The sequence below is a fragment of the Mus musculus genome, chromosome 4, assembly GCF_000001635.26.
Source record: "Mus musculus strain C57BL/6J chromosome 4, GRCm38.p6 C57BL/6J".
NCBI classification, from domain to species: Eukaryota; Metazoa; Chordata; class Mammalia; order Rodentia; family Muridae; genus Mus; species Mus musculus.
The window spans coordinates 95,615,068-95,627,286 of NC_000070.6; the positions used below are offsets into that span (position 1 = coordinate 95,615,068).

Genomic DNA, 12,219 nt, shown 5'->3' on the forward strand with positions numbered 1-12,219 from the left:
CTAAGTAAATGTCTATCTCCTTCACAGTCCTTGCTGCTCTTAAGTAACATGAAGGCCTATGTCTCCCATGCTCGATTCTAAGCTCCTTTTTAGGAAGAGTCTATAGTCTATTCACCTGTGTCTTTAGAGTTATTATCAGAATCCACCCCCCCCAAACAAACCCCTTATATTGACAGTGAAACTGATTCTGACAGTCTTGGCTGATGTCTAGTATGTGCTACAAATTCTGGGTTAAGATGTAGGCTAGGAGTGTTCACCTTAGCCACAAAGCCCTTGTAGAGTTTACTACCTTCTTCACAGACCTTTGAAAAACAATACAAGACATGTTCATAAAAGAGATGCTTTCTGTGTGGTCTGATAGCTGTGTGACTATCATGGGGGGAGATTTTTAGGGCATTCTCATCCCCTATTTTTGCTTGAGCAATGAGGGAACATATCAGTCATGGCCTTTGTGTGTGTCTAGTGGGGAGTGGTGAAGGAGCCCTCTAACTCTTGCAAAATGAACAGGTAAGGCCACATATTTCTAAGTAAGCCCCACAGAATGTTTAAGAACACCTACCTTTCAAGGCTGGGGATGAATAAAATTCCCGGGTCAGGATTGTTGGGGAAGAAGAATGTGTGTCTGAGTTTGATGAGAACTAATACCTGTTTGTCCTCAGATGTCCTAAGGCCTTCCAATCTGATGCAGCTCTTTTCCCATTGCAGTCCCCTCTATCAGTGGCTGCTTGGCAGCTATGTAATGGTGCTGTGCTGACCCAAGAACCCATGCCAGGAAGTGAATGAATCCATTTTCCAATTAAAATGAAACTTCTCCAAAAGACCTACTCACCCGGAGAAGAGAAATTTGTCTTCCTGGCAGTCAGGCTTGGCTAGAATATGTTTCTGCTCCCGAAACAGCCTGAGAAAAGCCATTAACTTGAATGGAAGGGAAAAAAAAAAAGGAAAGAAACTAGGACAGTACTTACTAATTCATGTATCCATTCATTCCTTATTTTCATTTCCACAAACTCTTATTTAGTTAGTACATCTCTGCTCATTCATTCTTAGTCTTCCATTCAGCTAGAATGCATCATATACCATGCTAAATCCTGGGTACAGATTACGATAAAACCACAGTACTGTTTTTAAGGAGATTCAATGTAAGGAGAAGGACAGACAGTGAACATCTCATGGTAAAAGTGGGGATTGGGACATTCAGCAGGTAGATATAATATTTAGCTTTCATTTCTAACTTGACAAAACTAAGTTTCAACTGGGGTGTTTTAAATGAGAATTGTCTAGGTTTCATTATGGACATGTCTATGGTGGATTATCTTGATTGTTAATTGTGTTGGGAGCTCCACCCTGAATGTGAGTAGTGTCAGATCATGGGCTGGTTCTTGAACTGTCTGAGAGAAGAAAGATAGCCCAAGCCTCAAGGAAGCAAACAAGGAAGGATTTTGCTCTCCTTGTGGATGTAATATGATGAGCTGCTCTCATTATAGCCTTGACTTTCCCAAAATGATGGTCTATAACCTGGGATTGTAAGCCAAATAACTCCCCCTCCACATGTTGCTTTTTGTCTGGATATTTTCTTATAGCAACAAAAATGAAACTAGAATAAATGGAACCATCCAGTTCAGCTTATGTGCAGTTTCATGGAGTGTTTCAAAGCCCTTGTAGAGTTGAGACCTCAGTGATGAGTACATGTGAATACATCTGTATATGCACATGCATACACATGCACAGAGAGTTGGCATATACATGCATACACATGCCTATTGAGTTGGTTTTGTTTCTCTAAAAAGCTCTGATGCAAAGAAAGAAACCTGTTCGTGAATGAACTGAGAGTTAAAACAGAAAGGATGACTGAATATAAGGACTCATAGAGAAGCAGAAACAGAACATGACTTCTTTGTTCAACAAACATAAAACTAAGGAGGGAGAAGCCATGCTGGGGAAGATAACAGGTTTTCTGTATTGGAAGGTTTGGAGGTGAGTGTGACATCTAGGAGACACTTCTGAGGAGAGTTTGAATTAAAATTAGATTCAGTGTGTTCTACTCTGATGTTTCTTGAAATCCATGAATTAATTGAGGTCTCCCAATTAATATGCATATGTATATGCATATAATTGTATGTATATATGTACATACATATGTAAACAGTAAGTTAAGTGGCTATAGTGTCCACTCTTTGGACGATCCGTATTTTAAGATCCACCAAAGAAAGAGGCTCATACAGGAGACAGAAAAGCAGTGAGGAGAACAGCATGGGATCCAGCACGAAATCCTGGGTAGATCTCTCAGTTTTCCACGTGTCTACACCTTCTCCCTTTTTTGTTTACTCCAAGACTTTAATTCCAATGCCTTTTTTACATTCAGGCCTCCTTTGCTCTTCTGTAGAAAGAACATCAATCTGTCATCTGGGTGACAGGCAACTCTCCTGTCCTGGCATTTTCCATTAAAGAAAAAAAACTTTTGGGGAAGTGGAAGACTGAATTAGCACTGGGTAGGTGTTAAAGATGCAAAAATCTGATTTCCAACTTACCTGTCATGTGATTGTGTTCCCTTTTGAGGCATTAGTTTCATAGTATGTAAAGTGAAGGTTACATTTCTTGCTTCTCTGCCTTATATTATTGTACAGATTATATCAAATCATGCATATCAAATGCTTTGAAGACAATGGAGGCCTATTATATCATTGAAAGACTTGTTGAGTTATATAATAAGCACACTATCCCTTGAGGTAGGTGACAGTCGTATGGAATTTGAAGAAATAGTTTTAGAGAGATTGAGTTTTCTAAAGGAGCACAGCTAGAAGGTTGTAAGGACAACAGTGACACACAGAGTTGCCAGATGCCATATTTCTTAGCTCCTTCAGTGCAAACTTATTTCCAAGAATACACGGTGGTATCATAGTCTTAGGTCAAATAAGCACTGACGATTCGATTCTGCCAGATGCCATGTAGATGCCAGTGTACCATGGTTAGGAAGTCAACTCTCGTGTCAATTAGGAGTTTGCCTTTCTATACAATACCTCTAGGGTATGTGAGTGAGCAGAGGTTGCATGTAAATACATGAAATCAATTGTATAGTGGGATTATTTCATTATACAAATAGATGATGGGACAAACTCTTTTCTAGTTGGGATTTTGTGCTGTACACACTCAGGCTTTGTTGCGTAGCAGTTTTCTTCAGCAGTAGCATAGATTTATAGTCTATTTGATCTTAAGTTCCAAGTAAAGTCTTGTTCCTGTGGAGCGTGTGTTAGCCACCCCAGGCCGAAAGCCCCCTCTCTCTTTTGAACCCTGTCTGTGATTACTCATTAGAGACAGATATATGACTACACACAAAATGTTGTGATAAAGTTATGAGGCTGACTCACCAGGCTTTGGTATCAGAGTCATTACATTATTGTCATACATCATATTTTTAATTACCTTTCCTTTGCCTATCTTTCTCCAGCTCCAGTGTCTAGCTTTAAATTCTACATCTCCGGAAGTGTTTTTCAAGGTTTTCCCCATGAATTATATAGGTCCTTTGCCCTCTAAAAGAACTTGTCATTTTGAAGATGGATTTGAGTATATGAGTGTGTAATCAGTATAATCAGTTACAGCGAGGGAAGAGAGACTCTCAGCAAAGGTATATCTGAGCTGGGTTTGCATCAAGGACAGGAGATTGAGGAAAGCTGAGGTACAGCTTGGGTGGGATGGGGGTGAAAGAGCAGTCCACATAGAGGCATCAGAGGCATGGAACCATAAAAGAGCAGAATGTGTTGAGTTACAATAAAAGCAGCAAGGGTAGAGTGAATGTTACTAGAGAAGCCTGGAAGACAATCCCCGAAAGACATCCTAGCAATCAGGATGGATGAGCAGGAGCCAGATGGACCCCCAGGAACTACGCTTAGGAGTGAGCGTGAGGCCCTGAGAAGCTGTTGGATGTCTTAACATAGGGATGAATTGTCAGGCCTTAACTGTTAGAAAGATGCCTCTGGTCCTTCAGATCCAAGTTTATTTGCCTGTCTGCCTGGAAGCATTGTTAGTGTTTGCCCCCTAACTGTAGATGGGAGTCTGAAACACACAATAGTTTCTTTTCTTCCAGGAAGGTATTGGTTGGACTTTTGACCTGCTGCATGCTTCAGGATTGTTTTCTCTGGAGAACGACACTGAGGAACAGATTTCCTGAAATAGCCCACCTCTGGGCTCTCAGGCCACGTTCCAATTTCAAAACGTGAACATAAAGCCAGGATAAAGCTTTGTATTTTCATGGATAGTTCTAGAAAACATGAATGGTATGGGACTCTGAGTGTGCAGGCAGGATCATTTGTTGTATGGGAGGTTCAGGAGCTCTGATCTACCTCCCCCCCTTCATTTACAGGACACCACAAATAACTTAGATAGAATCTCTTTGCAATTAATAATAAATTAAACCCAATTTTCTCATTTTTTCCCTGCATCCTGGTACTTTTTCTGTAACTGTCTTGTTCCCTGCAATATTTCTCAACATCTAGAAAGAGAGAAACCTCCCAGCTCTAGAGACATTGCAGATCATAAGGAGGGCTCTCCTCTGCCCCAGGCCCTGGTCTTGAGCCTTGGGCATACCTGTTCTGCCCCTACCCTCTTCAGAGATGCAAAGCTATGTGAGTTTTGAGTAATAGCCTTCTCTGAAGAAATGCTATGGTCTTATGAAGTAATAAATGGTAGGGGTCAAGCTGTTCTTGTTTTCAAGCCAATGGATTGCTTAGCTCAAAGGATTGTTACTAGAAAGCAGAACCTTGAGTGTCAAGTTATACACCCCAAATCACTGCTGAAATATTATTTCTTGAAAGACTAAGGTTTTTTTAGTTCCTTAATATCTGGGGACAGAGTGATTTAACTCTTCTTGACCTCCTACTTGGAACTGGATTAAAATATCCCATGCTGAGACACAGCTTAAGTTGGCCTGTGTGGTTCTCTAACTTATGGACTGTTTATGCATGGAGGTTTGGTTTAGTCCATACAAGCTAAATAAATCATCTAAGATTAAAATTGGAATCTCTGAAATGTTTTTGGAAGGGTTTCTAGCTGTTGTTGTTTTCCTCTCATGGAATGAATGACAGAAGCTTCATCAAGGCATTTGCAAAGGCCCCAAATCCATAGCTCTGCTAGGAGCCCAGGCAGATGCAGCTATAAAATATATGAAATACTTACTTAGAGCAGACACCGTGGGTGACTTAAGGTCAAGCTTTTTGAGTCTAACCCTTAGTTCCTACCTCCTTAGATGTGAGTGTTATGTATTGCCTGCCTTGAGAATTGCCCTGAGAATCAAGGAAGACAGAGAATGGGGACAATGCTGTAGATTGTGGAGGGAAAGATGGTAACTGCCCTGATGTAGGTTCTGTGGACACAAGAAGAGAATTAATTCAGTGAGTCTTTGCTGGGGATTTCAGTGACTGGGGAGGGTGAAGGACAAAGGAATTTCCATGCAGAACTGGTTGGAAATCCATCTTCATGGGCCAATATGGCAATTGATGGCAAAACCCTTGTAAATCTAGTAGCTTTGTGGGAGAATTTTATTGGAACCTCAGAGCCAGCCAGTCTTTCAAGCAATTGTCAAGTTTCCAGACACATCCCTGTCACCCATGCTCTTCCCTCTAATCTGTGTTAGCCAATCCTCAGACTCAAATTGCAGAGAAAGCCAGGGATTTGTTAATTTCTCTTCCATGACCATGTTCCTTCTCTCTAAAATTTCTTTTAATTTTTGAGACTATAATATAATCACATAATATCACCCTTTTGTTTTTCATTCTTGCTTTTTTTTTAGAATTCATGGCATTTTTTCATTAAGTGTTGATATGTTCCTCAATAAATAAATATTACCTGTGTAGTCTTTCTGATGTTCCTTGTAAAGATGCCTGATCCTTCCTAGCATGTTAGCTCTGGTACTTCATTCTATGCAGAAGATGCCTGGGGTCTCTGATTTGGATTCACAAGGCTGGGATGAGCTCTGGAGGAAGTGCTCCTGGGCTCCTCACCCCTACTCTCAGGACACAACAGAGCTTTCTCAGAGATGTGCTGCTCAGATATCTTTGTCCACAGCAGCTATTGGAATGTCTCCAGGGAGAAGATTGCCATCATGTACGGCCTTTAGTAACCTTACATAAAACCTAACAGAAGCAGTTGTTTTCTCAGCTCAGGGTGATTGTTTGGCTTTGACTAGAAGTAGTGGTTGTTCTGTAGTGGTTTGGCCTTTGATGCCTGGTGACTGGCCTTGCATTTTTGAAATGAAGGAAGGAGGCTGCCTTTTCCATGACCGCCAACTGCCGCAACCACAAGGCACATGGAAATAGGTTTTTCAGACTATCCAAAAGGCATACTGCTAGTTTGACTCACATAATATCAAAGGCTACTACTTTCTAGATGTCACTTGTTAAGTGTTCAGGGTTATACAAGTTCATAGCTCTGTTAGGAATGTTTTGTAAATCATAAGCTCTGATTTATTTGATGTTAAAATGTATGAATATCTAAAGAGAAATTTGGGACTCATTTCCTTCTCAACAGAGGCTTGTCACATACACGGTAACAGAATGGTTGTAATACTTTGGCTTTTATGCTTGAGTCTTTGATGTCCTCATTGCACTAGAACCCTGTACTTAAGACAGTGTGTGGACTTGGATTTATGTGCTAAAGCAGAATTTCAAGGGACAGTAAGTAGCAAAAATCTGGAATTTGAGAATACAAACATGTATAAACTAGGTAAGTGTCTGTCAAACTGATGTAATAACTGCTAGCTCTTTTGCATTCCCGGAGAAGGCAAGCCACACAGGTGGAAGTCATTGTACCATGACAGATCCCTGTCACAGCAGAGAGACTGGAAGGGGAATCTAAGCAGTTTGTTTAGTAGGTCAGTAGATTTGTATTGTACCACAAAGGCATAATATGTTCTTGTGAAGTCTGCACCGTTGCCTTTAGGTTCCAGAAATACCCTGAGTTTATGATAAATTCCTTTCTGTGTGTCTTGCAACAAAGAATAGTTAAAAGCAAGAAGACGTAGCAAGTCAAGTGACTGGTAGTCTTTCTTGCTTTGTCTTCTGTTGTCTTTACTTCTTCAGCTCTAGGAACTTTGCAGAAAGGAGTTGCTTCGTCCTTTCCAAGTTTCCATTTACAGACAGAGCTTGGATGGCTTCATTTCAACCTTGATTTTAAAATCCTGCACGAAGAATTGTGCGTGGCTTAGCTAAGTCACATGTCAACTAATCAAGTCCTTATCATGAGAGGACTAAACTTATGGAATGTCCACTCAGCAGCCAAAAGTCCACTCAGTATGTAGGAAGAGAGGTATCATGGTCACCAAAGTTGCCAAAATCTTTAACCTCATAGAGCATCCAGAGCAGGAAAAATGGAGTACATTACCTGTCTTAGTTAAGGTTTTACTCCTATGAAGTGATACCATGACCAAGGCAATCTTATAAGGGACAACATATAATTCGGAATGGTTTACAGGTTTAGAGATCCAGTCTATTATCATCAAGGTGGGAGCATGGCAGCATCCAGGCAGGCATGGTGCTGGAGGAGCTGAGAGTTCTACTTCTTGGCCAGAAGGCAAATAGAATACTGTCTTCAGGTAGCTAGGACGAGGGTCGCAAAGCCCATCCCCCACAGTGACACCCTTCCTTCACCAAGGCCATACTTCCTAATAGTGCTACTCCTTGGGCCAAGCATATTAAACTACCACATTGCCCTAACAATTATGTGTGTGGTATGGAACTAGGTATAACCTTGAGTAGGACTTACCCCAGTGCTTGTAAGGTTAACCCGATGTATAGGAGGGCTGGAGTCATGGGAAAGAGTAGAGCAGCAAGTAAGGACTGAATTGTCCAGATTTGGTAGATGAAAAGAAAGCCCAGCAGCAAGAAAAAAAATCTGGCTACTTGACAATATGGAATAAAATAAATGTCTAAATGTTCCAACATCCTCTTGATTTGACTATATACTGGCTTAGGCAGGGAGTTCTTTGAGTTGACTTTGGTACCAGTCAGTATGCTGGGAATTTTCATGACAAGGCACATTGTAGATTCCTTGAGTAGTACTTAGTGTAGTTTTTTTTTTTTTTCTTGTGTATAGCTGTTAACTTCTTACTCCATGTTTGAAGCATAGCCTCTTGCCTTTGCCAAGAGGCTGGGTTGCATATCCACAGAAATGTTTTCTCCCTAGCCAGATTGCAAAGGGGACGAAAGGAAAATTATGGTCATTTTTGGAAGGATCAATAATTGTCATGTTTTCTTTCCTGTATAAATACTACTTTTATACCACCCTCCCCCAAGCCCTTACACAGATGTTTTCATGAACATTGTTGGCTCCACTTTTGTTTTGAAAAATTTGAAACATTTTTGAAAGGGGAGAAGAGTTGGGAAAAAAACTCCTAATTGATTCTAATATATATTTAATTTGGCAGAACTTGAGAGAGATTTGCTGGGATAAGGCGGGACATTTCTTTGATCTCCCAGACTTCTTATCATGGAAGGCAACAGGTGTCACAGCACGGTATGTTAATTACAAGTTAGATTTTATTTGTGTTCTTCCAGTCCTGGGTGTCTCTCTATATATTGCTTTCTTAACTCTCTTTGACTGGACATAATGTTTTTCCATCTGCATGTGATTTTGCATACTTGAAACATCTTGAATCTATCTTCTGCCTCCACTGCATATGCCTAAGTCCCATTGTTTCCAATCTTGCTGGGAATGTGAGTATACAAGGTGAAGACCAGTCATTAAAATCGGACACATTTGAAGGGAGATATTAAAATTCAGAACCTACTCCAACTCTTTCTGAAGGTTTCTTCTATGTGGTGAATTAAAGAAAGAAAAAGATATGCTTCAGAAGTTAGGGTAGGATATGTTTTGCAAGGAAATGGGTGTTAGCTGAGTGCATGTGTTGTGAACTTAAGCCACGTTTTATGAAAATCTCCTAGAATTATCCCAGACCTGTGTTAAGACAGTGCTTACATTTGAGAACTTACACATGTTAAAAATAAACTGTGTTCCACGTGAGAGTACTTTTACAAATGCTCACTGAGTTGAGGTTGTGGTTGCTGTATGTGGGAATGAAGAGAGCGAGGTGTGAAACCTCAGTACGGCAAAGTGATGGTCATTTTGACCTCATCTTCAAAGAGATTTAGAGAAAGGATTGGTGTTCTGATTTGAGGAGGAGTCAGGATCTGGAGCTGGCAACCGCTGAGGACAAGAAGCAGTTGGAGAGGACAGATAAGGCCCGTGAAATGGGACAGATGCTCCTGAATGGGTTAGGGCTCCTTTTCCGCCTGTCACCCTTGGTGCGGTTGTAGCCTTTTCTTGGGGTAAGTTGATGAGAGTCAGAGTTTGGTCTAGGGGCTCCCAGAGAGAGACTAATAAAGGATGTAATCCACAAGTGTGTCCATTTTCATGTCAGCCTGCCCCTGCCATCCCAGTGAAAGATTCATTCCCCAGCGGCCCCTCAGTGGGGAAGGGATCCACTTCCAGGTGATGATGTCCTTGCCCATCCTTAGTTCTCCACCCTGCTTAAGAGAGAAGACTGGAGAAAGACGGAGGTCTGTGCTTTGCCCTGGATAGTACAACTCCTCACAGTCAAGGCCACTGTGGAGGGCGGTGTGTGGATGGAGTTCTTATCCTCAGCATTGCTCTCTTGGCTTGGCATTCTCTAAAGTAATTTCTGAGAGGGCCATTCTGTAGTCTATTTTTCTGCTTTTCTGAAGTAATGAACAAAATGTTATATTATTTTAGCCAAATGTGTCTATTTAGTCAAGGTACTGCTAACAAGTTGTGATTTTGCTGGGCTGAAAAATGAAACCAAGAAGGAGGAGCATCCGGGGCCACTGCTTGCTAAGCCACAGCCACTTCCTCCTCCTTGTCTCATTTCTCCATCCCTCTGTCCTCTCTCTCTCCCTCCCTCCTTCCAATTTTTTCTCTCTCTCCATCTTTCCCCTTCTCACATTCCTGCCGTTTCTCTATCACTCACTTCAGCTCCGTGTTGAGTTGGTCCTTGGCTCTTCTCAGTGACTCTGGATGGTGAACATACTCATTTCCTGTTATTTCCCGCTGCATTTTAGTCAGGGCTTTCAGAGGCTAGCCCTGACTAAAATAAACTTGATGAAATGCCAAGCATACACACACTGTGGATGTCACACTGAAATGTATGCTTCGTAATAGTTATGTGACCTTGGGCATGTCTCTTCTCTTCTTTTGAGCCTTACTATCTATATTTGTTAGTGGGGATCATAACTTCCTGCAAGCTTGTGAGAGTCCTATTGAAACTATTTTCTCAAGTCGCTCTTTTATAACAAGCACCTGAATCATTCATTGTATTATTTGTGTGGTAAGTGTGTGTGCTTTTGTGTAAATGTCTAAATTTCAAGTTGAGTGTTCTCGTTGATGGGTCTCCATTTTTATTTGTTGAGACAGAGCCTCTTGGTGGCCCCAGTTCCTGTCCAGTTCTTGCTTGTGTTTTTAGTTTTAAAATAATTGGCTGCCTAGTTCCCTCTTTCTGGCAGAGTCTTTACAGTAAGTTCCTGATACATTGCACAGAAGTCCCGATGGTCTTACCACAGTTGGCTACAGTAAATCCATTGTTTCTCCAGGTGAGTGTGCTTACTCATCAGTGAGTCCTTACAGCGAGAGTTGGATACTGTGGATAAGTGTGTGCCATCTAGTATTAAATAATAAAGCATTTGCAAACAAAAAGTCCCTCCTGTCTGTTTCATCTAGAACAAGGGTGATGAGGCCTGAAATAGAGTGTGTCAATGCCAAAAGAACCCTGGGCAACAGATCAGGAACTTGGCACCCAAAAAGTCAAGGTGAGGTTCTGATTTGGTGTTCATTTGGCTCTTTCATGTGCTTGCTTTGGGTGGCTTCGATGAAGTCAGTGCCAAAAAGCTAGAGGGTGTTTTTCTTTTTTGTTATTGGCTAAGAAGGGATCGGATTTCACCTGGTCTAAAGGTTACAAGCTTGTTTTTTGGCGTTGACAGTATAAGAAGGCCCTTCTTTCTTCTTTTTCCTTCTCCCCTAAGAAAGGAATTCGATTTAGCTGCTTACTTTTTTATCTGAGTCACTGAGAAAAATCACTGCTAGGCTTCTGATTTGTGGTTCATGTCTACACTTTCTACTGTAGTAATGAAAAGAGTTTCTGCTACTTTAATAATAAAAATATTAACAATAATGACGACAACAGCAATAGCAATAATAATAAAAATGAAAAGTGGTTGTCCTTTATCAAGGACCTTCACTTTTTCTGTGGTAAGCATATTGACAATTTTTAATTCAATTGGTACTCAGCCACCATCTGTTAGCGTACTGGTGTTAGTACTGTTTTTGCAATTTAAGAATTGAAATTGAATGTGTTAGTAATTTGCCACATTCTGACTACTGAGTGGGTAACTGTTCAGATCATGAGAAATGGTTAGTCAGAGATGTGAATAATAAGATTGTTCATCATGAGACAAAAACATATTTGCATGCATCCATATATTTGTATGCATATGTTCTCTTAAGCGATTTGAAATGACTTTCAGTAAATGCAATCAAAACGGGTTGTATGTGAAGCCTTCAGTCACTGGATCAGTGCACAGCACAGAAGAAAACAAACAAAAAAGCCAAAAGAAACAACAAAACAGCGATTAAACCTAAAAAACAGAACAAAGTGGAAACAGTAATGCAATGACTACATTGATGCTAAAAACTTTGTAGATGCTATACATTTTTTAATAATTTTGACGAGATTCATTTGTGAGCTTCCTGATGGCCAGAAGGGAGCATGAGAAGCCTGGCTGAAGCAAGGAATGCATGAAGCTGTCTGGAGAACTGAAGCCTTGTCTAACTCAGTGGGTCTGAGAGAAGGTTCTTTACATTATTAAAGGTTCATGATATTCCATACATTATTTATAACTGTTTTATTAATTCAATTATAATTTCAAATAAGCATTTGAAAATAGTTTTAGGATTACAAGAACACTGAATATGTACAAAGAGTTCTCAGATGCCAAATGCCAATTTTTTTCTAGCTAATGTATTAATATGTGGTGTGTTTGTTACAATTAAGGAACCAAGGTTGACATATTATCATTAGCCATATTCTTTGTTCGAATTTCTTTGTACAGTGGTGGGTGACACTGTTTTTGGCAGATGCAAACAAATGACTACTCCTCCACAGAGAGAACCAATAACCAACCAAAATGCAGATACCACCAAAATCCAACTTGGTGAACCCAT

At 40.6% G+C, this 12,219-nt stretch overlaps 1 protein-coding gene across 25 annotated transcripts in view; it reads left to right on the forward strand.

Moving 5' to 3' along the window:
- Positions 1-12,219, forward strand: part of Fggy (FGGY carbohydrate kinase domain containing) — a 369,460-nt gene that overhangs the window by 57,588 nt on the left and 299,653 nt on the right. For 23 of the 25 annotated variants that reach the window (XR_001784213.1, XM_017320430.2, XM_017320429.1 and 20 more), the window contains one exon: positions 8,414-8,502. The exons of the other annotated variants lie outside the window; for them this stretch is intronic. Coding sequence is in view for 22 of the 23 variants with exons in the window: in XM_017320430.2 (XP_017175919.1) it covers positions 8,414-8,502 (89 nt within the window). In the remaining variant the exon portion in view is untranslated. The remainder of the gene's footprint in view (positions 1-8,413; positions 8,503-12,219) is intronic. 25 annotated transcript variants of the gene reach the window in all.